The sequence below is a fragment of the Thalassophryne amazonica genome, chromosome 17, assembly GCF_902500255.1.
Source record: "Thalassophryne amazonica chromosome 17, fThaAma1.1, whole genome shotgun sequence".
Lineage (NCBI taxonomy): Eukaryota > Metazoa > Chordata > Actinopteri > Batrachoidiformes > Batrachoididae > Thalassophryne > Thalassophryne amazonica.
Genome location: NC_047119.1, coordinates 24,750,327 through 24,777,434, shown reverse-complemented (window position 1 = coordinate 24,777,434; position 27,108 = coordinate 24,750,327). Strand labels below are relative to the sequence as shown.

The window sequence follows — 27,108 nt, the reverse complement described above, 5'->3', positions numbered from 1 at the left end:
TGCCAAATTAAAGAGTTCTGCAGGTGATGGAAATGCAAACCAAGTCCGACTTAACTGCTTCAACCTGTACCACAACGACCTGGACTGCTCGGTGGAAATGTGGCTCTCAGCATACGCTGGCTAAATTGTAAAGGTGTGAGAGGTACATAAGGAATAATTCTTAAAGTTTCACTCATATTAGTTCTCACAACTTTAAGTCAGATTTTCAAATTCCTCTTCAAATAAAGTGTCACTGTAAGTTTTTCTTGCACGTGAGAAGAGAAGTGGGGTTGCCAGCAGGAGAGGTGAGAGGGCTGGAGTGAAAACAGAGGTGAATAGTGAACTGAGAAGCAGGGTGAAACAGAAATAGAGAAGGTGCCAGGATGTGCAAAGAGAGGTGGGAAAAGACAGCAACAGAACAGGTGCAAAATGTAAGACATGAAACCAGAAACATGGCGTCTGGGAAAAAGATGAGTGGATAAATGGAGCCCGAGCCAAACAACAAAGCTGGAAAAAATAATATGACGAGTTAACAAAAAGAGACACACGAAGCAGCAAGGGGTTAGTACATTTAAAGACATAATGTGTCAACAAGAAGAGAAGCTGGTCAGAAAATATTTAGACAAATATGTGAACAGTGACTTAATACAGGAGCCACATGGTAGGTTTGTGGGAATTTTAAAACCTCAAAAGAGGCCTGAGAAATTTTAAGAAGGAAAAAAGAAAAGACAAAGATTGCACTCAAAAATCAAGTGAAGACATCTTGTAAAATCTGGCATTTGACACCTTGTACATAAAAGTCAAATTTGTAAAAATCAAATGCTGCATCGAGTTTTTACTGTGCAACTTGACTGCAATGTCAGCACAAGGTTCAAAAGTACCAAAAGTATAAATATTGTTTTGTATTTGCAATTACAAATGAGATGTTTTAACTGTTGATTTCATGTCTGCCTTACACCACCTGTTGGTACAAACAGGTGCCAAGAGTGCACAGCAGCTATTAGTCCATGAGTAAGTATTCAATTTTGACCTAATCAGTACCACTTAAAGGGACTAAAAGACACTCACAGTTCAGCCTCAGTGTACCATGGTCTATACAAAATCAATATTAGCCATCCCAGGGTGGTAGCTATAGTTAGGTAGGGGTCAATGAAGAATTAAATAGGGGTCAAAATATAAAAATGCTCCAACCACCTTTCAAAGTACACCAAAGTATTTGTCTGATCATAAAGATTCTGAAAAGGTATAGTCTGGGCTATCTTTGACTGCATGTTATGGAGATATGGGGTAAAAAGTACAGAAATGGCGACTAAGGTCAAAAGTTATAAGGTTCATCAATTTTGTTAAAAAAGTGATGAAAATTGTTGGTTGCACTAATAGCATTAATAAATGGAATAGTTTTGACTGTGTTCAATGTTTGGTCTCCAAAGTAAAGGTCAAACAAGACCAATGTCCATTGGATTCAATGCAATATGGCATTTGTTACCCCATAATGTGGTGTGATGGTGGTACAAACTATAACTCAACCAATAACTGGCATACATTTTTACCAAAATTGGAGCAACTTTAACTTTTGCTCACTGTACAAACTGAAATTGACCTTTGTCACCATTTTTGCTGTTTTTACCCCATAGCATTCAGTTATAGTTCGTACAAACTATACCTTTTTGGAATAGTTATGATCACACAAATAATGTGGTATACTTTTCAAAGTAATTGTTTTTCCAATTTTGACTCTTGTGTAATTCTTCACTGAACCCCAACCTGGCTACAGCTACCACCCTGAGATGGAGATCATACATTATTGTGTAAGCCATGGTATACTGAGGCTGGGTTGTAAGTGCTGTTTCGTCACCTTAGGTGGTACTGAAAACCCACTTGACCCATGGACTATATAGCTGTGTGGTTAACTTGTGAGTAAGCTGCAGTTTCTCAACTTTTTTGAACATTTCACAGATCTGGTAAAAACTCTATGCCTGTAATAGCTTCTTTGTGATGCAGATTATTACCTGTAATATGCAGCACACATTTATCTGCAGTTGATACAAAACAAATGAAGACATATTGCTGCACGTGTAACACGACTGCAAGTGTTGCACTACATTTTGGCGTGGAAACATCTATGCACTTTTGTAGTGTTGTAAATTCAACCATTGCCATGCTTAAGATTAAAATGTTTTGTCAAAATAATGTAAACTCAGTTTATGGGAGACCAAAATCAACTTGTTAACCCTCAGTCTATGTCCAGATCCTCAGTCATAAACCACTTCCTGGTTTCTCCTCATCTCTGCTCCTGTGCACATTTCCACAGTGCTCCAGACAATAGGTGAGCCGCTTTTAATATCTGTTTTACATTCATTTCTGTGTTACAATGCATCACTAACATCTCCCTTCATTGTCTCATTCAGATTCAAATCAAGGAGTTTAACAATAATATTGCATATATTGCATTATCCACTCAAGAATTCTAGCTATTTTTATACACAGGTCATCCATTTTCATTCATTTATTTTCTCCAACGTGTCCCGGTCTGGGTTGTGGTGGAGTAAGCAGCTCATCCCACACTTCCTTCTCCTCGGCCAGATACCTGACAGAGAAATCTCATTTCTACCGTTTGTATCTGCAACCATGTTCTTTCAGCCATTACCTAAACTTCATGACCCAGGCAAGACAATGAGAGATCCTGAAAAATCCTGAAAGTCGGCTGGGGGTCTGGGCCCTGCTGTAGGAGCTTCTGGGTTTTAGGAAAAATTAGACCCATTTTAAGCCTCATTTTGGCAGCCAAGCAGACAGACACTTGAATACTCTGTCCATATTATTCTAACAAAATGTTGGAATTCGGAAAAAACCCTAAAAATTCTCACACCTGACTGGGGTTAGGTATCGAGAACTGGTTCTTTTCAAGTATCGTTAAGAAATGATTCGATCCACCGATATCAATAGCCTTTTTGCTTTACAACTCCCTTTTTGGTCTTTCAGAGCAGCAGTTGTTTTTGAGGGTGTTTGTCGGGAAAATGATCATTCCTCTACATTGATTACAGACCCTGCAGCGGCTCTGTAATCAACCGTTTCTGCAGCGCGACACCACTTTGAAGCGTGAACCAATGAAGCAATGCTTCGATCCACTAGCACGTTGGTTCTTTGATTCCCTGCTCTTCAAAAAAGGCAAGTCCGCTTCTTAACCCCTCTCCAAGCCATTAAAATATCGTGAGCCACTTGTTGCAGTCAAGAAAAGAGAATCGTCCTCCATTCCGCTGGCACAGCTCCAAACGCTGCGCAGCTCTCTGCTGAGACAGAGTTCGGTTGGAATTCGGTTGCCAGCTGCAAGAGCTCAGCTCAGATGTATGGAAAGACATTCATGCCAATAATGTCTGAAAAAAAATGCTTTTGACAGTAACTACAGATTTTGTTTATTTCTATTTATGTCCTGAGAACAAGGATCCACCATGTAGTTTATTTATGTTCAAAGTTTAAGGATCCAGTGACCAATTTCATATTTATTTACTTTAAGACTCAATAAAATGTTGTTAAATTTCAATTTAATTGGCTTATAAAGAGCAAGCAGAATCGGTAATGGTATTGATATTGATAAAATCTTATATACCCATCCCTACACTTGACCATAGGTGAGGATAGGAGTGTAAATTGAGTGGAGGGGTCCAGCAACAATATTACAGGCCGCCAGTACATTTGTGCCAGTTTCCAGCAAAGAATAACATCCATCTCAGGCAAATGTCGCTCTTGCTAGCAGACTAAAACCAGTCAAAGTCAACGGGCAGAGATGAAGGAAGTCCACACCGTTTGCAGTTCTACAATGACGGTTGAGGCTGGAGCAGATCAGACTGAGTGGAGATGAGGAAAAGAGCAGGATCCAGTGTCAGAGAATAAGAACTCTCTCCAAAGAAAATGTCTGGCAGGTGCCCATCTTTACCCAGTTTCCTGTTCCTGTGACTGAAAGATAATCAGCATAAAAACTGACAGAATGCCGACATGGCTGACAGAAATGGGGGAGACAGACGATCATTTCTCCAGAATGATGCCAAGATGAAACTCCAGCAGATGGTCTCAGGAGCAAGGGTGAATGATTGTCAGAAAGTAGGAGAGGAGAAATAATCTCAACATCAACAAAAATACAGTAAAACACTGAAGAAAAAGTAGACTGGAGGCCAATGCAAATGCACTTTCACGACATGACACTTGATGTAAAAATTTATATTGGCGTTATTGTGGAAGGTGTGATATGGTGCAGTCCTACCACTCAGCAGCAAATGAGTACCAGCCTTGGCTGGAGAAGTAACCTGCAATGGACAGGAATCTTGTCCAGGTGGATTCATAGTTGCTAGCTGCTTTATAGTTGCTAAATTTAGCAACTATAAAGACCCCTCCAGCAACTTTAAAAAAAAGAAGTGATTAGCAAGAAATCCAGTGACGTTTCCCTTTTCCTGGTGTTATTAGACACTTTTGGAGACTGATGTGAAAGCATATATTTCTCCTCAATGAGCAGCAGGTGTTGCTGTCCCAAGGCTCACAGGAGACTGCCCACCTCCTCCATTCACACAGAAAAAGACCCAGACAGCCAGCAGTAAGTTACTCAATTTCACTGGCTGAGAAAACTAAAGTTAAAACAAACAACAAAAAGAGAAAAAAAAAAACAACCAACAAAAAAAAAAACAAAAAACGAGTAATTCCGTTAGAGTGTTTTTGGGTCACCTTTGTCAGTTCAAAGTCCAAAAATGAACAGAAGAAAGTTCATTTGTATTTCTAAACATATGCAGGGTGTTTTTTACTCACGTTTTGTCCCTCTTACAATGTTATTCCTCTCTCCTACAGCGTCAGTAATGGCCCCTTCACACATCGTGCAAAGTGTGGATGATGTGTGGATGAAAACGGCAAAACAGCACTGAACAGTTCAAAATTAGCGCACCACGAAACCACACCAATGAGCAGGCGTGCATGACGCCAGCGCGATGGTTCATGCACGCGACGGTGTCTGTCGAGCAGGAACAGCAAGTCACGCTGCTGCAGCTGCTCGCATTGTGTTCCATGGGACGAGCTGCACCACATCGCACTGCTGATTTGGAGGAAAATGAAAACCAGCTGTATAATTAGTGAAGATCACTGGGTTGATATAAATAATACATAAAGGGGGCGCAATACAGAACTCCGTGGTTAAATAACCCTGGTAAAAAAAAAAAAAAAAACATTCACGGGATTTGAAACCACACATCCTAATTACCAGACAGCAACTCTACCACTGCGCCACAATCACTGTCTTGTAAAATGCATGCACATGTTGGGGGGGGGGGGGCGACACACACACACACACACACACACACACACGTGTGTAGTGGGGGGAACCGACAGCATGCCACATCTCGGCAAATCCACAGTCGTGTGAAACTTAGACAAATTTCACTCCCAGTATGACAGTGGTCGTCTGCAGTCTGTTGTCATACCAAGAGTGCGACTGGCCACACATTTTCTAAGTGCCATGCGAGCACTGTTAGGTATTCGTGCATGTCACCTGGAATTTGGCCAACACCTGCCAGGAGAGGGTGCGATGTGTCCGCACAGCGCACACTTTGTCTTCCAGGTGCTTGTGTCCACAAATAGTTGTAACAACAGGTGTTGGTGGACGAAAGTACACAGTTTGCACACAACTGCTGCGTCATGCACACAAAGTGTGCACTACGTCCAAACATTGCACTATGTGTGAATGGGCCCTAACAGTTGCATGCACATGCAGTTACAGATTCTTTATTGTTATTGTAAGCAGTGGAATGAAAGTTAAGATGTAAGCCTTTCAGTGCAAATATAAACCTGAGTAAACCACGTGCAGAGTTGAAAGGTCTGAAGAAAAAAAAAAAAAACAACATAAAATTTACCCAAATGAAAGAGGTATGTCCACAGTGCAAATTAAGGGGAAAAAAAGCCAATTATGCAAATTAGGTGATAACATTTCTTGTTACAGGCCAGTTAAGGCCTGTTTGTGCTTATTCTTTGCACCATGCACATTTACTTCAATAATGTATAATTACTAATAAAACTTTGTCTTTGTGCCAAAAAAAGTGTTATTTTACTGTACACAATATATTGTGGTGACGCTATGACTTGATAGATCTTGATACACTTTCAACCCCTGCACTACAGTATTTGGAGATTGGCTTTGACACCTATGTGCCTGTATAGGACTCACAAGTACATCTTCATTGCTTTATTTGAAATCCACTGTAGTGTACAGAGGCAAAACATTGTGTCATTCTCCAAAAACCTGACTGTATCTCTACCTGGTTGTATCTTCTGCACCAACAGACGAACAATCCAGGATAATCACAACTCCTGCAACTCTATCATTTGGCAGTTTTTTGAAGCAAAACTCTCAAAATATTCACATATTCGTTGCCTTTTTGACTGAGTTTTTCATGACATCAAAAGGAAAAAAAATACTGCTCTTTAAAGTGCAGTAGCCTTGGTAACACCAGTACGATGAATCTAGCAAAGAACCTCCATCAGCCATTATGGAGAAGTTTATTTAAAGTGGTTAATCTACCCAAATAGACTTGAAATCTGAGAAAGAAAAAAGGAAAGAAAAGAAAATACTATGAAATTCTGCAAATCTGATGGTGAGTTCACATGCAAATTAATAACTAAGTTATCCACCAAATTACGGCATCCTCACAAAAAAAGATACCTACACGTGTGGCACAGCTAAAAAGTACATAGTACAAAATGGTACAAAACAATACACAACACTTACCATAACTGAGATGTGCAGTAGATGCATGTGTTCATGAAGAGCATGTGCAGGCTCCCGCGACGTGGGCTGTGTTGTCTGGGATTGAAGCTCAGACTCAGTCATGGACACATGGAAGTAGAGTGTCCCGTTTTCCAACCACTGCTGCTTCCACTGCACCTGAGAAATATCTTCTCCCGTACCAGACATCTCTGCAGGGAAAACGGACAAGGTGAAATAAGCAGAAAGATCAACAATTTGAACAGGACAAACTGAAATTTAAACCGTCAACAGATTAAGGAGCTATGCAAGCGCACATAAATGCTGCAAACAGAAAGACAATAGTTTCCTTTAAATCATCAGTATTCTTCACAACACCCTGAAAACTGATTGTCAGAGGCAATATGAGAGCTTTCTCCACAACGGAAAACTACAGAAGGATTTGATCACCACAGTGTTTAAAGTGGTCTACATCTGAAGGTTCAAGAAGTAGAATTCTTTTATAAGTCTTTTCAGGGCTACAGCCATTGTGACTCGTGTTCCTTCTATGTTCTCTGAGAAAGGCCTGCAATAGAACTATCATTGTGCAATTTTTTTGTTCACAGCTCTTTAATGTGATCGGGAACAATATCAAAAGACTGCCTGCATCACTATTAAAGAGCCAGTGAGGGTAAACTGCCCAACAACTAATGGAATATCTCCATGCAGCTATGCCCCATTAAGTGTAGCCCTATTGTACACTGGGGTTACTCCTCCCCCTCCCTGCCACCCAATTCATTTTCTGCTGTTTTCCAGGTCAGGGTCACAGTGGCAGCAGATTAAGCAGCTCCTCCACACTTCCCTATCCTTGGCCAAGTCCTCTAACACTTCATGGGGGATCCTGAGGTGTTCCCAAGTCATCGGGAAAATATAATCCATCCAGCATGTCCTGGGTCTTCCCCGGGGCCTCCTCCCAGTTGGAACATGCCTGAAAGACCTCCCTACAGAGATGAAAAGGGGAGCATCCTCACCAGATGCTTAAACCACATCAGGTGGCTCATTTTGATGCAAACAAGCAGAGACTCCACTCAGAGACCCTCCTGCATATTCAAGCTTCTCACCCTATTGCTGAATGTAAGTTCAGACACCCTACAGAGGAATGTCATTTCCCAAAGCTCATGACCACAGGTGAGATAAGGGCATAAACTGAATAGTAAATCAAGAGCTCGGCCTTGTGGTTCAGGTCTTTCTTCACCACAACAGTCCAGTCTTATCCCCACTCATGAACAAGAGGTCAAGATACTTCAGATCCTGCACTTGGGACAATAAATCTACCCTGACAGAGGAAACTGTCCACCCCATTCTGAAAGAGGACCATGGACTTACACTTGGAGGTTCTAATTCTCATTCCAGTTGCATCACATTTGGCCTCAATCCTGCCCAGTGTGAATCAGAGGTTCCAGTCTGATGAAGCCAACAGAACCACACAGTCTACAAAGAGATGCAATTCTGAGGATCACCAAACTAGACACCCTCCAACAGCACCTCACAACTATATTTAGGGTCTGCTACTTTCTCTGCCCCTGACCAAGGCAGAGTCTCTACATCTGGAGTTGGTCCCCCGGTGCTGGACTGTGACTGCCCCCAAATGCAGAGGAAAATTTTCATTGTATACATGTACAATGACAATAAAGGTTCTATTCTATTCTATCCATGAAAAATCATGAAGAGAACTGGTAAAATATTTTAAAAGGTGAAAATAAAGTGGAAGATATGCTGGACAAAGGTACTTCAATTGAATTTGACTTGGGTCACCTTTTCTTGCAACCCTCTATTATTACAGAAAAAAACAGGTGCTTATGTGGAATAAGAGTTTGACTACCAACATATAGACAGGGGTTTGATTCCAGGTCTGTGTGTCTCAGTCAGTCCAGCTGTAAATGTGTACTGGTCTTGGCTGGGTGAGTAACCTGTAATGGATATGTGTCCTGTCCACTGAGAATCATAGGCTCTTGTCAGCTGCATTATTATTCCAATAATGACACTACAGCCATGTGGCAAGTTTTCCAAAGCATGATCCAGCCCACATGTGCCTCAGTCCTGAGGACCCCAGTGATTGGATAAGGCCAAGGGGATGCTTATGTATGACCTGGCTGTGGCAGAGGTGGCTGCGTTTGAGGGATGGCGATGGACCTTTGGTCTGCCTGGGTGGTTGCCAAGTGGGATCAAGATCAGCTCTGTAAGTAAGTGGATGCGCCAACTGAGAACACCAATGTATTACTGGACTAATATTATGAATAGTTGTGAAGAAGCAATGCCAGGTTATTGGAGTAGGGAGAGGCCAAGAGGGCATGAGATGTTTCTGGGCTTCCACTGGCGGATGCACCAGAAAAATGGTTTTGATGCCATTGGCCTAGATGATTGGGGTGATGAGATTTTTTTCCCCATGGTAATTAAAAAAAGAGATTGTTCCAATTCAAAATTGTTAATCAGAAACAGTTTAACTGAAGCACAGCATAGTTTGTAGCTGCTGGCATATTGTAAAGTAATGAATTATGGTTTGGGATGGCTTATTCCCATTAATATCTGTTCATATCAGTCTGTCTGTGAGGACAAACAGAACTAAGAAAGTCCACAAATGTAAAAATAACAAATAGCACCAGTGGTTATGTCACTCTGCTATTTATCAAACTTGAATACATTTATATATCCATAGACATATTAGAAATGGTGTCTCACCATTTGCTGTCCTGTTATCTGTGATATTAAAACATTAGCTCCAGGCCACTGCTGGCATTAACATGAGTAAATAGCCAGCATCAAAGGAAAGCTGCAGACATTTAAAACCAAAGAAAAGGGGGGGGGGGGGGGGGGGGGAGTGTGCTAAATGGGTGAAAAAATACAGAGGGTAAAAAAAAGTATCCAATTGCAATTTATGGAACAATGGAAAGAAGAAGATGAAAGAGAGCAGGAGAACTGCCAGTTAATCTCGATATGGATCATAGCACAAGAATCTGGTGCTATCAACTGAGACTGGTAGTTCAGTAGAAGACTACAGAGGAGCCTCAGGGAGCGTCGAACTGTGTGGTTCGATACAGTATTTGTCATGTGGCTGGGTGACAAGGACACAGACATTTGCTGACATCTCCTATCAGCAGCAGGTAGCAAATGACAAATGGCTTTCAGTGCCGCCGGTTATTAACCTGCGGACTCTGGGTCAGAGAACATGGGCAGCTCGGAAGGGTTTGTGAGCGTTTCCCAACACTGCCACTCTGCTTCCAGTGTGTAGAGGGAACATGTAGAACAGATGTACCCGTAAAGTGCCTCATCTCAGTACATAGACCTATAAATGTATCAAGTTCACATCATCCAACAGGTAAGCAACACATTTAAGTTTCCTGCCCCTTTGCAGGAAGAACCTTAAATATTATTGAGTAGTTTTAGTACTATGCTTTACTATTTGGCTGTTACAATTTGCGACATCACAAGCTTGGTTCCCTGACATTGTGTCATCTGCTGTTTTCTGTTGCTGCAGACGGTAAGTGAAATGTGTAAAGCTACTACATCAAAACTACTACACTGATTTTGACAAAATTTTCACCACAGATAGCTATTAGGCCATGGAAGACTCCATTAAATTTTGGAGGTGATCCAGATCCAGATTCTGGATAACGATTCCACTTTATATAGGCTTTGAAGGATTACATCAAAACTACTTCACAGATTCTCACCAAGTTTGCAACGGAGCAATATGCAGGTTCTCTAGCAGAAAGATCACAATGTAAAACCAAGATCAGGAAGACACTATTTTGTTCCAGCCTGTGAATTAAATATCAGATTTCACCATCTTGATCAGTCAGACTATTCTGGATCAGTATGCAAGTATTGCATTGTGTTGTGGAATCTGGATCCAGGTAAAGCCCGGGTCACAATGTGAATAGGGATGCACTGATCCACATTTTTTCCACTTCCGATCCCGATACCTAAATCCTGATATCTACCAATACCAATAGTATTCCAATAGCAGGCAACGCTCCAGTGGGGGTCATGGGAATGGAACCCCCGGAAGCTGTTTTTTTTTTTTTTTTTTTTTTTTTTTTTTTTTTTTTACCTCTACAATAAGCCCTATTTTAACTCATTTTGAGTGGTTTTAGATGCACTGAAAGAACATTTATGTTGTAATATTTGTAATATCAAAGTTCTTTTTTGCATGTTTCTGACAGTCTAAGTTAATAAAATAAATAACACTGAAAAGGTCATAAATAACACTGAAAAGGTTAAAAACACAATATTTGATGGCCATAACATTTGCTCTCTTCTTCAAAAATGGCACATTCCATTACGCTGAGAAAGAAATCCTGCTGAGGACCCTGAGGTGGGTTGAGCCGGATAGAAAACAATATGTCTTAAATCAAATTAAAGCCATTCCAATTCAGAAACAACCTATCCGGCTCGAGTGGGATAGCAGCCGAATTCCGCTTGAGCCGGATTGAAAACCTCAGCCTGAATGGGGACAAAGACGCCTCAGCCAACCTTTGTTAAAGTTTTCCTTTAGTTACAGTTTGGATCATTTTTCAAATCAGGACAAAAGAGGAGACAAACCTAACTTTGCTCTCCAAGTGGTACTTCCCAGAGCGCAGTGCACTCCTAGAACATTTCCAAGTCACTGAATATGTCTTGGACTTTATTTACATCAGTTATTAAGAAATGCAAACAGTATGGCACTCTATGGTAAATCTGGAGTAGACAGTTTTCAAAAACTGAGTGACTGTGCAAGAAGGAGTCAAGACTACCCAGAATAAATTAAAGGCTTCTGTGGCTGTGATTGGAGAACTTGTGCACAGTGTATGTTTTGCATTTTGAATCACCAGTTATACAGCTTCATGATGAAGTGGTATTGAGGAGGATTTTCCTAAAAAGAAGATCTGAAAGTTCAGCTACAATTTGCCAGAAGACACAAGTACTTCTGAGATGCAAGCCTAGATTGGATGTTTTAGTTAAAGAAAATCCTCCTCTATACTTAATTTCTTCAAAACTAATATAAAGTCCAAGACATATTCAGTGACTTGGAAATGTTCATGTATCCATCCCAACTTGTCTGAAGAAAAGTGGCAATTAAACTGATTATTTACAGGTTTACCAAAGGGGACCATTAGTTATGCAACCCATCATCTTGTCTTTTATATTTTTACTTAATTTATATCAAGTGGTAGAGATTTGCTTTGAGTTTGAGTTTAAGGAAGATAATTTTAGAAATGTTTAAATTGAGAAGCCTGATTTACTTTTTGTATTTGAAATGGCATAAACAAATTACAATGTGTGAAATATCAAGGGGCCAAATACTTTTGCAAGCTACTGTACCTTACCATAATAATGTCAATTTAACATGCCTGTATTTAAATTCAGTGTACTTACTAAAATCAGCTGTACCTTCTAGTACATCTACGAGCTGTACGCATTCTTTCGTGTACGTACTGTAATAGGAGATGTACATTTGCTGACTGCAGCCGGTGATAAAGTTTTCAAGGGTGTTAAATTCATGAATGCTGTAACTGCCAGCATTTCAACTCCATATTTAATCAGTGCACCCACCGCTTGACCTTTAATCTTGATGGTAGATAAATCTTTGTCTGCTCAGCCCACAGCGAGGCAGCGCTTACTATCTGATACTGTCTCACCTAGCGATCCCAGACTTTGCTCACATGCTTTATGTGCCATTCCAATACCTTTAAATAACTTCCACATTGTATAGAACATCAGTACAGAGTTTGACAAAGATTAAAAGTGATTTTCTTGTGATATACGCTGGATGCAGTAATCAAATGCAGGATGCAAGGACACCAATAGAGTTTCTAGGGCTGTTTCCTACAGTACCTTTGGATAATTGTTATGTAGATGAGGAGGCTTGAAAAGCATGCTATTTAAAGACAGAAGGATTTTGTGTGCATGTCCTTGTCTTTTTTGCTGTGAGGCTGGTGACTGGGCATCAAGCCAAACGTTACTGGGATGTAGGTGTATGGCCCCAAGGTCCATTCCAATCATTAGGAGCAACATTATTGTGTACGTGTGCATGCCTGTGTGAAGGTGTTATATATGTGTCACCAAAGCCAGTGTGGTCAAAGCAACGGTGTCAGTAATAGAGTGCATTGCTTCTGGCTTCATCTAGCTCTAAAAGTAATGACTTTTTTGTCTTTCAGACACAGGATGTGCAAGGTAAATGTACAAAATGGCTATACTTAAACACCTGCAATGTTAGCACCATATACAGGAAATGAGAGTGTGGGAGGCCACTGGGAAATAACTCAAATTAAAAATAAATAAATCTCTGACTGGCTTCTTCAGTGATTGACACTTAAAACAGACTTTGCAGTTGAAGGTTGAATTTCTGAAAGTTGTGATTATGAAACAGGCATGGCTCCACTGGTCGATTCCCTAATATATTTTCCTAAGTGTTAACTCCCAGCTATAGAAATGGATTCAAACTTGTGAGCATCCATTTGTTGCGACAGTGACACAACGATTTCCTGATTCCAAATCACAGCAGAGCAAGCGGCTCTGAGGCATAGGAGTTGAATTACCTACCAAGAGACTGAGGTTTGATTCCAGTTGTGTCTGCTGGAGATTATGTGTTTGGGTCCTTGGACAAAACACTTTATCTGTACTGTCTCAGGCCTAGTCCACACAAAAACGTAACTTTCCCTATACAATGGTGTTCTTTGTTGTTTTGCAAGTGTTCCGTACCGTTTCAAGAAATATCTACATCCACACAAAAAAGCTCAAACTGCCTGAAAAAGCAGTAGTACCTATGCCAGGCCTGTATGCGGTGCTGTATTGCTTCCACACAAAATGGAAAAGACGACATGGAGCGTGCACATAACCGATGTAAGGAGCTAATTAATGTAGCAGCAGAAGCTAGAACTTTACAAAGCAGCACACAAAGTAAATACAAAGTCTTAATCTGACCTCTTGTGTGCTTTCAGTCGGATTCATCATCACAGTCTGCCTTGTTTTGAAAGATGACGTCTTGAAATTAGTTAATTTCTTAACGTGGTCTTACTTGTGAATTAATACAGTGTTTTTAAAGGAGGTCTCCCTGTGTGTTTTTCAGCCTGAGCTGGAGGACGCTTTGACCCGCCACCAACAAAAAGAAAAAATAACTCATTTTATAAAAGCTGAAAGTATTTTCGGCACTTATTTTATTTGTGTCACAACAGTTCCTTTATTCACAATCAGCATTCACCAGAGCCTCTATTCACAATCAGTGTCCGCCATATCCATCCTTTGTCTGTTCGGGACTCTGCTAGCAATGAAAATAAATCCCATTAATCATTTACAAAGACAAAAAAAAAAAAAAAAAAAGGCTGTCCACATGAAAACACAAATCGAGTGTTTTCAGATTCATCCACTCTGGGACCAGTTTTCAAAAAGTTGCATTACGATACAAAACCTTTGTGGATAGGCCTGAACCCATCTCCGTACAATTAAGAAAAAAAAAGTCATAAGTCATATGCCATGCTGCCGAGTTACCGGGGGGGGGGGGCAACTAGTGATATCTGTGGAAAAATGTGCTGCACACCTAAGTAGGATGAGGACTGTAAGACTGCAGACTGCATGCTGGAAGATGATAGACTCCGCTTATTGTCTCGGCTGACTGATTCTAAAGTGTGACAGATCCCCAACAGCAAACAAACAAGCTCTGTTATGTGTGCGTTTGTGATGTAGCGCAGCTCTGCCCATGGTCAAACTGAGGGTAGCGAGAATGATACTCATATATGGTGGATTTGAAACCAGTACCAATGCACTGGCGGCATGCAATATTATTTATCTTTAAGAACCCAGGATATTCGTGTTCAGAGGCCACTGACACCGACTAACTCTTTCTGGGTCAGATACAGAACAATGTATAAAAGAAGGCCTTCATATAGCTGTGCAACTCAGGATATTTGGGATACAGGTTCATCTCACAACCCTCTTGAGTGAGACAGACATTGACCTCTTCATGGATAAAATCAGACAGGATATAAATGTCCGTAAATGCCTGAATATCAGTCCTTCTTTGGGACTATTTATGTATAAAAAATATTAGATTTACATGTCTCTAATATACTTATTTACCTCACCCATGTCCACATGAAACCGATTTAATTCAATTACAATTTATACAGTGGGAAATACTAACATAAGCTATTTCAAGGCTGTATAGAAGTCTAGACCTTACCCATTCCATGAGCTAATAATTCGTGTTTGCTCACATGCTGTATGTTTTGCTGGATATTCATTCATTAAACAATTACTATGTGTGAAAGTCAAACAAATTTAGGAAGAGTAATCTCTTGCTGAGTTATTTGTTTAAATAACCCATTAGCTTCTCACTATAAGGTGGAGAAATGACGAAGAGCACTTTTGCACACACTAATCCGACATGAAAAATCTCCTTGATAACTTGAATTTGGCTCATTTGCACTACTTTGTAGTTTATTAAACAGATGTCAGTACTGCAACTGCTGCTGGGACATTCAGGGAAAGTCATTTGGGCACTTAGTCAAACCAAAATCTAAATGTGCCAGTGCATCTACATAATGAGGAGCCTGCCTGAAAGGGGTTCAGCCAAGTCCAAGGACTAATCTCAAGAAAAGTCATAGTGTGGATTTACCATGGCCAGGAGAACATGATCATGAACCCTGTGTGAACTACTACAGTTTTTATTTTTACAGAGTGAAACAGAGCATTTGGAGTATCTTTTGCTGGCTTTACAATACTGGGTAAAGCAAAGACCCAGAGACCATCAGCCTTCAATTTGATCAGTGATACCAAGTTAAGAAAAGTTGGCACTTTATTTAAATGAGGCAGTGTGAGAAGAGGTTTTATACTTCATTTAAAAGTAGATGTAAAATGTAGCAAAGAAAACAGACTAACCATGACCACTTTTTTTTTTAATTAAGCCATGATTCTCTCTCAAAAATGCAAGTTAAACACTTGGTTTACAGAATAATCCATAAAAGTACAAACATTTTTAATTAAATACTTCAAACTTGGGATGACCCAATCTGATGACAAAGATAGGTATCAGGCACAGTGAATGCATTTTTGGATTGATCAGCATTGGCTATATTAAACATGAGTCTCACACTAATCACACATAAAATACAGTGCCACACTGCACCAATAAATAAATAAAACATTAAAAACAAACAAAAACAAAAAGGCATGATGGCCATCAATTCCCAAAAGGTTCTTCCACCCTTATGTTGCCAGCAACATTCTTGTCTCTGGGTCCTTGGGATTGGGAGACACCTGGGACAAGCTTATAAAGTCATGAGGTCACTGGACATGGTGTTTGCTGATGCAGACCTCTTTACAGGAGAACGAAGATCCTGGTGCTGTCTGTCTTACTGCATTGTTGTAAGACTTTGAAATTAACCAATGACCTATGGGGTGACTGGATGTCTTTGGTACTAAGTCCATTCAAAGTATCCTTGGGTACTGTTCTCTGTGCATAATACAGCACAGAGGTGCTGCGGTTTTGAGAACCCCAGTGAATGGAGAAGGCCAAGGGGAAGCCCACGCTTCACCTAGCTGCATGAAATAGATTTTAGAGATGTGGGGGTGGACCTCTTGTCTGGCTGGGTGGTTGCCATCCAGGTCCTCCTCAAATTTAACCACAGCCAGATGAAGCACGGCCCTCCCCTTGGCATTCTCAAGCCACTGCGGTTCTTAACACTTACGCACCAATGCAAGTGAACATGCAGCGTGAAATGCGCTCTAAAGTCAAAATGTTGCAGCTGATGTTCCCTCACAATGCAAGTGATAGTCCTCATCTTGGCCTCCTTAAGTAACCGCAACATTTCAGCTTGACTTTGAATACTAGTGTAACCAAGTGGTAAGACAGCAGTAGCCAAGGTTTTGGACTGTCTGTCAATTTCACTGTGAGATAGGTTTTCCTTTGATGTCCTTTCTTGTAGTCTTTCTTATGACAAAGGTTTTCTTTTACCTGCTTTTTCATAGAGAGACATTTTAGCACAGATGTACACTCTGAATGTCTACTTATTTAACTGACTTGACAGTCAGAACAGATTTATTTCTGAAAAAGGTGGGGGCAAGCAGTAATCTAAAAATGCTGAACAGAATACACAGAATTTATAAGCGTTGGACGATCGTTCAAATGGAAAATGTAAATGTGAACATATGTTGATAAAAATTAAACACAAATCAAACTGAACTGTCACACTGAATGTCTGAATACCATTTCCTGTTCTTTTGTTCTAAATATGCTTTTCAATTAAATCTCTGTTCAAAGCAACATCTCCTCCTCCTTTTTACGACATAACTGAAAGCAGAACTTTCTGAAAGCAATCTGAAATACACTGAAATGCACATTCATTTTTTTCAGTTCAATTCAAAGAAAGGATTTTAAATTTTATTTGCTATTAGATTAGTGTTCGTAAAATGTGAAATTGAAAGCTGTAAAACATGAAAACCTTGGTTGAGTCATTGCTTAAAATTAGTGTTACAAAGTGAAGGGAGTTATTGAAAGCCTTTCCAAGTCCTTGATAAAGCCTCCTGCTTCTTGGCTAAAACCTACTGTACTTGCACACACATAAAATGTTGCAAAGTATAATCTGTGAAGACTCAATGTCAAGAGACCTATTAGAGATAGGTAGGTTTTTTTTTTTGTTTTTTTTTAATGATGTCTTTTATGGTGTGTCTGGCTGCTTTCCAGGAAAAAAATAAAAATCTAACCCAAGCCTTCACAAGCTACAGGTAAAGCCTCACTGCTTCTCACAACACTGCACATAACTGATTACTGCTTACTCTCTTTTTCCCCTGGATGTATGCCACTATAAAACTGTTTAATGCTGTAATAGCAGTACGTAATGGGGAAAAAATAATAACAAAAGTTTTACAACACTGGCACAAGGAGCCAGTGTGGAGGCATGCAACAATACAAAGGTAAGGTTCTGATGATTCAGTGCAGGAGCCAGCAAATACAGTAGTGTTCAGAATAATAGTAGTGCTAAGTGACTAAAAAGATTAATCCAGGTTTTGAGTATATTTCTTATTGTTACATGGGAAACAAGGTACCAGTAGAATCAGTAGATTCTCACAAATCCAACAAGACCCAGCATTCATGATATGCACACTCTTAAGGCTATGAAATTGGGCTATTAGTAAAAAAAAAAGTAGAAAAGGGGGTGTTCACAATAATAGTAGTGTGGCATTCAGTCAGTGAGTTTGTCAATTTTGTGGAACAAACAGGTGTAAATCAGGTGTCCCCTATTTAAGGATGAAGCCAGCACCTGTTGAACATGCTTTTCTCTTTGAAAGCCTGAGGAAAATGGGACGTTCAAGACATTGTTCAGAAGAACAGTGTAGTTTGATTAAAAAGTTGATTGGAGAGGGGAAAACTTATACGCAAGTGCAAAAAGTTATAGGCTGTTCATCTACAATGATCTCCAATGCTTTAAAATGGACAAAACAAAAAAACAAAAAAAAACAAAGACGCGTGCAAGAAAACGGAAAACAACCATCAAAATGAATAGAAGAATAACCAGAATGGCAAAGGCTCACCCATTGATCAGCTCCAGGATGATCAAAGACAGTATGGAGTTACCTGTGAGTGCTGTGACAGTTAGAAAATGCCTGTGTGAAGCTAATTTATTTGCAAGAATCCCCGCAAAGTCCCTCTGTTAAATAAAAGACGTGCAGAAGAGGTTACAATTTGCCTAAGACCACATCAACTGGCCTAAAGAGAAACTGAGGAATATTTTGTGGACTGATGAGAGTAAAACTGTTCTTTTTGGGTCCAAGGGCCACAGTCAGTTTGTGAGATGACCCCCAAACTCTGAATTCAAGCCACAGTTCACAGTGAAGACAGTGAAGCATGGTGGTGCAAGCATCATGATATGGGCATGTTTCTCCTACTATGGTGTTGGGCCTATATATCGCATACCAGGTATCATGGATCAGTTTGGATATTTCAAAATACTTGAAGAGGTCATGTTGCCTTATGCTGAAGAGGACATGCCCTTGAAATGGGTGTTTCAACAAGAGAATGACCCCAAGCACACTAGTATACAAGCAAAATCTTGGTTCCAAACCAACAAAATTAATGCCTCGCAGATGTGAAGAAATCATGACAAACTGTGGTTATACAACTAAATACTAGTTTAGTGATTCATAGGATTGCCAAAAAAGCAGTTTGAACATAATAGTTTTGAGTTTGTAGCATCAACAGCAGATGCTACTATTATTGTGAACCCCTCCTTTTCTACTTTTTTACTAATAGCCCAATTTCATAGCCTTAAGAGTGTGCATATCATGAATGCTTGGTCTTGTTGGATTTGTGAGAATCTACTGAATCTACTGGTACCTTGTTTCCCATGTAACAATAAGAAATATACTCAAAACCTGGATTAATCTTTTTAGTCACATAGCACTACTATTATTCTGAACACTACTGTATGTTGCATGCATTCTGGGAGTGTTACAGTGGACTGTGACTGTTTCCATGCATATGGCTTTCATTACCATAGCAAAAGAGGTGGAAAAATGGCAGATGAAGACTGCAACACAGACACACAGATCAGACTTGGTCAATTGCTCTATAGTGTGAACAGTCAATCAGTGAGAGCAGATCTGAATCAGACATGCAATAAATCTGATTTGCACTGCAGTCTGAACAAAGCCTGACACACTAACTCCTTACTCAGTTTCTCAAGCGCTCCAAACACAGTATCCACAAAATGATCAGTGAACCTTTCCTCGGTGACAAAAGCACTCAAGTCACTGTAAGACAGAACACATCACTAAAGTCTCTGTCACACCATGATGGATGAAGGAAAAATATGAGGAACAGACACAAATTTTGGATATCCCTTTGTGTTTGTTTTTGTTCTACAAAAGTCCTTTTCTGATTTGCTAATTGAATTCCTTGTCAGCTGATGTCCACTGAGTCTTCCTGAAAATTTTGTGCATGCTCAAAACTTTGAGTGGACATGAGGTGGAGAGTGCCTGCACATTTATCATTTTGTCCTCTACTTATTTTTTCACTTTTACGACACTCATGCATTTGTATTCTGTAGCTGTCTGATGCTTCAGCCTGGGCTTCTGATTGGCCAAAGCTCCAACGCGGGTGTGAATTTGTGTGAAGAGAGGACCCGACACAGCAACATGCAGTGCAGCTGTTCCAGGTCAGATAGCGTGGCTATGCACTTTTTAAGCTTTTTTATCTGTCAGAGTGGACTTGCAGACAGTTGTTTGATGCCCTCGCCATTGCAGCCAGACTGAACAACGGCACAGTGAGAAGATGCTACACACAAACGAGCATCATGAGGAAGTATGACGCCATGATACCTGAGCGAGCCAGATTTAATCCATATTTATGTTCTGACATCGGTGAATCCCACTCATATACACATATACATTTTGAGACTGGGAACATCGTTCTGTTGAATGCAGCTGCGTCGGCAGTCTAAATGTGACATCATCTGTCCATCAAAGACCCAAACCTAAGGGAGACTGACCGATTATGTGATTTTGCCACCAGACACAATATTTAAATACATAACGAACCCATTTGTTCTATCTGTCACAGTATGACAACATCTGAAGCAAGAGGAAGAGAATGTATTTCTGCAATAATCATAACGTGTGCACCATCATGTCCAAATACTTCCTGGCGATGCGGTCACTTCTTAGGATGTTGCACAAGTAAAACGCAGCGACCTGAGTCAAACGCTTTTCAAAATTGACATAGGTTGCAAAAATGCTGAGTAGTATAAGTATGCAAGCCTGTAAATGTATGTATACATATGAAATACCTTTGCTGATTATTTTATCCCAAACACACAATGGACATACAGCATCAATTTAGCAGTACAATATCTTTGAAACTTATGAAAAAGTGTTGATTAATTTTTAATTGCGCTCATTTTCCTTAGACTTTACCTGAATGCCAGCTCTTTCATTAGTATGACACATTCCGATGGCATTTAGTTGCAAGAGTATTTAACATGAAAGTAGCCAGCACATCTTTTGCAGCTAATGTTGTATTTTTCTAAAAAATTCCTTATCTCCCATCAGCTCATCATAAATTGTAATCGGGCAATTAACATTTCAAGAAAAGGTAGAATACGACACCTCGCCCATTTAACAATGAATCAAGATGACATTTTTCTGCCCCTGTTTGGTTTGCAGCTGATGGACAGCCACGCTGAAAAGCAAAAAGGGAAGACATGAAGAATTTGTCATTGTCACAGGTGATAGAGACACAATTTGAGGTAGAATTTGGATGTCTAGGAGGTATGTTAATATTCTTTAACGCATTTTAAGAGTGTCAGACTGATAATACGCTTCTCCTTTGTGTGTGTCTCTCACTGTCTGCTTTTCTCCCGTGTTCACTCGCTCTTTTACTTTCCCTTCTCTTTCCTTGCTTTTTATTTTGAGCTGAAATATTTAGACCCACTGAATTAATCATAATTCTCGGATATACTGAAGACGGGTGTGTTGTGGAAAAGCCTTCATATATAGACAGTATGAGATGCGGGGCACAGTCAGAGAGAGACTGATACTGTACGTCACCGTGTGGAATGACAGGTGCCATCATGCCTTCAGGGTGGCAGCTTTCATGGTTGTAAATGGTGAATGTTGCTGAGCTGACAAAACTGTCACAGAGCTGTCGGGTCAACACAATCACTTCCTCTTCACTGCCATTATCACCTTTAAACTGACAAATGGCCTTTAGGGAGTGTGTCGTGTTGTGTGGGCAGGTTGTGTGTACACGTTTCTTTTCTTGAAAGACAGCATAATATAATTAGGGGTGTGCATGATACAGTCAGCTCCAGATACATTTTAATGTGTTCTCTGGCTCAGAGATCATTGCCCTCCCAATATAATGATCTGGGTGTGATCGCCATGATAACACATACTGTCGCAGTCAATGTGGGTATCAAATCCCTGCTTGATGGTGTGATTGTCTGATTTACACATCACAGGCATAGTTCTTCCCACGTGAAATAGGTGGAAAATTTGCAATGTTAGCTTTACTTCACTGTGCAACACAAGGAAGAACACAAACTGAACAAAATATAAACGCAACACTTTTGTTTTTGCTCCCATTTTTCATGAGCTGAACTGAATCTAAAACATTTTCTATATACACAAAGACTTATTTTTCTCAAATATTGTTCACAAATCTGTCTAAATCTGTGTTCGTGAGCACTTCTCCTTTGCCGAGATAATCCATCCCACCTCACAGGTGTGGCATATCAAGATGCTGTTAGATAGCATGATTATTGCACAGGTGTGCCTTAGGCTGGCTACAATAAAAGGCCACTCTGAAATGTGCAGTTGTGTCACAAGGCACAATGCCACAGATGTCGCAGGTTTTGAGGGAGCATGCAATTGGCATGCTGACTGCAGGAAGGTCCACCACAGCTGTTGCTTGTGAAGTGAATGTTCACTTCTCTACCGTAAGTAGTCTGTAAAAGCATTTAAGAGAATTTGTCAGTACATCCAACCGGCCTCACAACTACAGACCGCATGTAACCACACCAGCCCAGGACATCCACATCCACCATGTTCATCTTCAAGATCATCTGAGACCAGCCACCAGACATCTGCTGCAACAATCAGTTTGTAAAACCAAAGAATTTTTTTTTATTTTTTTTATTTAATATTTATTTCATTCATTTAAAAGAAAAACAGAAAAGCAAAAAACAAAAGCACCACAATACCAGAATGAAAAGGAGCAGAAAGAAGAACAAGTCTTATGATTTCTGCCCCTTTTAACAATACAATCTTTCAATATACAGCATCATAGTCAACATTATTTAACAGATTGCATTTCTTTAACTTGTCACATACCACTGACCCATTTCATAATTATGACCATTAATTAATAGATTACATCACTGACAGGTTACATTTAAACTTAAGACACTCCAAACATTATTAACAGTTTACTTTTTTTTTTTTTGACTTTCTTGCAGCCCACTGACTTACTTCATAGTTTCATACTTACTTAATACATCTAATTTAATATGTTTTTTAAATAATTTAAGCGACCTTAATTCTTTAATTTCTTTATTAAGATTGTTCCATAATTTGACACCATTTACTGCAATACTCCTTTCCTTTACTTTGGTTCTAAATCTTGGTTTTTTAAAGACTTCTATTCCTTTCAATTTATAACTACTTACTCTTTTTTCAAACATATTTTGAATGTTCGTTGGTAAAGTATTTTTATTAACTTGGTACATCGTTTGTAATATTTTCAAATCGACTAAATCATGAAATTTAAGTACCCTATACTTAATAAACAATGGATTAGATGGATCTCTAAAACCACTGTTACTAATCACTTTTAAAGCTCTTTTCTGCAAAATAAATAAAGGTTGTATATAGGTTGTATATGTTGATCCCCAGATTTCTACACAGTAAGTTAAATATGGGACAATCAATGAATTGTACAATGTTAATAAACCATAACTATTTAATGAATATTTTACTTTATGCAAAACAGCAATGGCTTTCGCTATTTTTCCTTTTATGTAATTTATGTGTGACTTCCATGTAAGATCTTCATCAATCATGACTCCTAAAAATTTCATTTCTTTTACCCTTTGTATATCCATTCCATCTATTTGTAATGACATTATTTTTTTTCGCTCTATCATTAAACAATATGAAATTTGTCTTATTAATATTTAGTGACAATCTGTTTATATCAAACCAATGTTTAACTTTTTCCAACTCTGTATTTATCACTTGTGCTACTTCCTGTATATCTGATCCAGAGTAAAACAGCGTTGTATCATCAGCAAATAAAATGCTGCCAAGCACATTGGATACATTCACAAAATCATTGATATACAAAATAAACAGTTTAGGTCCAAGTACCGATCCTTGTGGTACTCCATAAATAATATTACACAATTCTGATTTGGTATTATTTATCTGAACAAACTGTTTTCTATTTTCTAAGTAGCTTTTTACCCACTGATGTGCAACACCTCTTATTCCATATTGTTGTAACTTGTGGAGCAATCTTGAGTGGTCTATAACATCAAAAGCCTTTTTCAGGTCAATAAAAATACTTACAAAATAATCCTTATTATCTACTGTTGTTGATATTTTCTCTATTAGTTCCATAATTGCCATAGCTGTCGAATGTTTTGTTCTGAATCCATACTGAGCATTATTTAAAATATGATGTTTCTCAATAAATTTATCCAATCTTGTTACAAAAACTTTTTCCATAATTTTAGAAAACTGTGGAAGCAATGATACTGGCCTGTAATTAGAAAAATTATGTTTGTCTCCATTTTTATATAATGGGACTACCTTAGCAATTTTCATTTCATCTGGAAAAACCCCAGTTGACAGAGACAGATTACAAATGTAAGTAAATGGTTCAATAACAATTTCTATTATACTTTTTACAGTCATCATGTCTAAATCTTCATGGTCAGTTGATCTTTTGCTTACACAGTTTTTTTTACAATATTTCTTATTTCATCTTTTTCCACATTGTCCAGGAAAATACTATTGACCGTATTTACCAATGTACATAATTTATCTTCTATTATTGGTTTATTTCCCACCAGACTTGACCCTACATTTGAAAAATAATCATTAAACCCATTTGCAACTTCTTTTATATCATATATCTCTTTATTTTCCTTAACAAAGTAATTTGGAATAGTTTCTTTCGTTCCATCACTATCAATCACACTTTTTATAATTCCCCATGTTACCCTCATATTATCTTTACTCTTATTTAGTTTTTCACTGTAATAATCTTTTTTTTGTTTCCTAATTATTGTTAATAGTTTATTTTTATATTTTTTGTATTTATGTTATGATTCCTTTGTTTGCAATTTTAAAAAGCACCTGTATAAATAGTTTTTCTTTGCACAAGCATTTTTTATTCCCTTTGTCAGCCATGGTTTATTTACTCTTTTCTTACTAATTTCAATTAATTTACTATTTTTATTGTATGATTTCATCAATATTTTCATAAATGGGTTATATGCTACATTAACATCACTGACATAAACTTCTTCCCAGTTTTGATTTTTAAGGTCATATTTTAATGCCTCTAAGGCTTTTACTGACTTATCTCTTTTAAAGTTTATATCAGTTTTTTTTGTTGTACCTATTTTTATATTTAAATATTGAAAAAATTGGTAAATGGTCGCTAATATCTGTCATGAAGATCCCATTCTTGATAATTTCATCTGTTCTGTTTGTAAATATATTATCAATTACCGTTGCACTTTGCGATGTAATTCTGGTTGGTTTTGTTATCAAGGGGAATAACCCCAAACTATACATTGAATTCACAAAATCACTTAATCTTTGGCAGCTGGAGCTTTCTATGTTAATATTAAAGTCCCCACACATAAAAAGCGTTTTGTTTTTAATTTGATGGAATAATTCAATTATTTTATCTGTAAATTTCACAACACAAGAATCTGGTGCTCTGTATACACAACTGATTAAAATATTCTTAGATGTTTCATGTACAAGTTCCACTGTTACAATTTCTATGACATCATTCATAATTGTCATTTCTTCAACAATTGTACACATCAGATCTGTTTTTGTATACAGAGCAATACCACCGCCTTTTTTATATCTTCTGTTTACAAAATACAGCTCATATCCCTCCATTTGAACTTCATCCATGAGATCATCTTTAAGCCAAGATTCAGTGATTGCAACAATACCAAATCTATTTTTAAACTGATTTAAATAATCTTTTATTTGTGACATTTTACAATACAAGCTTCGACTGTTTATATGTATGAGTGACAGGGTATCTTCTGCAATTTTTTCACTATTCAGCTGTTCTACTGTATAATACTCACAACCAATCGTTTTTAAGTCAAATATACTTTCATCAATATTAGTGTCTATGTCATATATTTTATCCTCTGTTTCCATGTTTGATCTGATTTTTTGTTGGTCCAATTACCAACAGATGTTATATTTGATTGTCTATTCAGGTCTGTATTTCGTAAGGTCCTCCATGTTTTTGATTTGTATACCGTTTGTTCCTTCTTTCACTCTAATCCACACCCTACAATTCCAGACCCATGTAGCAACAATATGTTTCTGTTTTCTTAGTAGTCTTGCTTCCCTAGCAATATCTGCATTTTTTTTGTTAGATGCTCATTTATATAGACACTCGTTCCTTTCAAATTCTTTGCCTGTCTTAATAACTCATTTTTATATTTTCTGCTTGTAAATCGTATAACAATGTTAGATAGTTTATTTTTTCTATCTTTAATTGGAATAGTATAACAGTCTGATATTGTGTCTTGATGGATGACAACACCTTTTTGATATAAAAAGTTTTTTGATATACAAAGTGTAGGAAACTATCTTAGGGAAGCTCATCTGCATGCTCGTTATCCTCAACAGGGTCTCGAGCTGACTGCAGTTCGTCATTGTAACCGACTTGAGTAGGCAAATGCTCACATTCGATGGCGTCTGGCTGCTGATCAACTCTATGCTAAGGAGATGTGTTGCATTGCGTGAGGCAAATGGTGGTCACACCAGATACTAGCTGGTTTTCTGATCCCCCCCAATAAAGAAAAACTGAACATTTCAGAGTGGCCTTTTATTGTGGCCAGCACACCTGTGCAATAATCATGCTGTCTAATCAGCATCTTGATATGCCACAACTGTGAGGTGGGATGGATTATCTTGGCAAAGGAGAAGTGCTCACTAACAGATTTAGACAGATTTGTGAACAATATTTGAGAGAAATAGGTCTTGTGTATATAGAAAATGTTTTAGATCTTTGAGTTCAGCTCATGAAAAATGGGAGCAAAAACAAAAGTGTTTATATTTTTGTTAAATGCACATAAAGTATAAGCAAGTGACAGAAAGTTTATTCTGTTTTTGTTTTTTTTTTTGCGGGGGGGGGGGGGGGAATTGTACCTTTTTTATGTTTCATTCTAAACAATTTTGGTACAAAACAGACATCATGGTCTACAACTATACATTGCATCTGGAAAGTATTCAGAGCGCTTCACTTTTTCCACATTTTGTTATGATAGTCTCATTCCGAAATTGAGCAAATTCATTTTTTCTTCCCGCTTAATACTACTCATAAAACCCAGTTCAATGTTTGTCTCAGACTTGATCATTTGGTTTCCCAAGGTCAAGACAGTCCTTCAGGTGCGTTTTGGCAAACTCCAGGTGAGCTGCCATGTGCCTTTTACTAAGGAGTGGCTTCCGTCTGGTGGATTGCTGCAAAGATGGTTGTCATTCTGGGAGGTCATGGGAGGTCCTCTCTCTCCACAGAGGAATGCTGGAGCTCTGATAGAGTGAAAATTGGGTTCTTGGTCACACTCCTGACTAAGGCCCTTCTCCCCTAATCGCTCAGTTTAGACAGGCGGCCGGCT

General features: G+C 38.7%; 1 protein-coding gene across 1 annotated transcript in view; it reads right to left on the bottom strand.

The window, feature by feature from the left end:
• Positions 1-27,108, bottom strand: part of LOC117530070 (astrotactin-2) — a 465,818-nt gene that overhangs the window by 264,556 nt on the left and 174,154 nt on the right. The window contains exon 2 of the mRNA XM_034193006.1: positions 6,737-6,924. Coding sequence (XP_034048897.1) covers positions 6,737-6,924 — 188 coding nt within the window. The remainder of the gene's footprint in view (positions 1-6,736; positions 6,925-27,108) is intronic.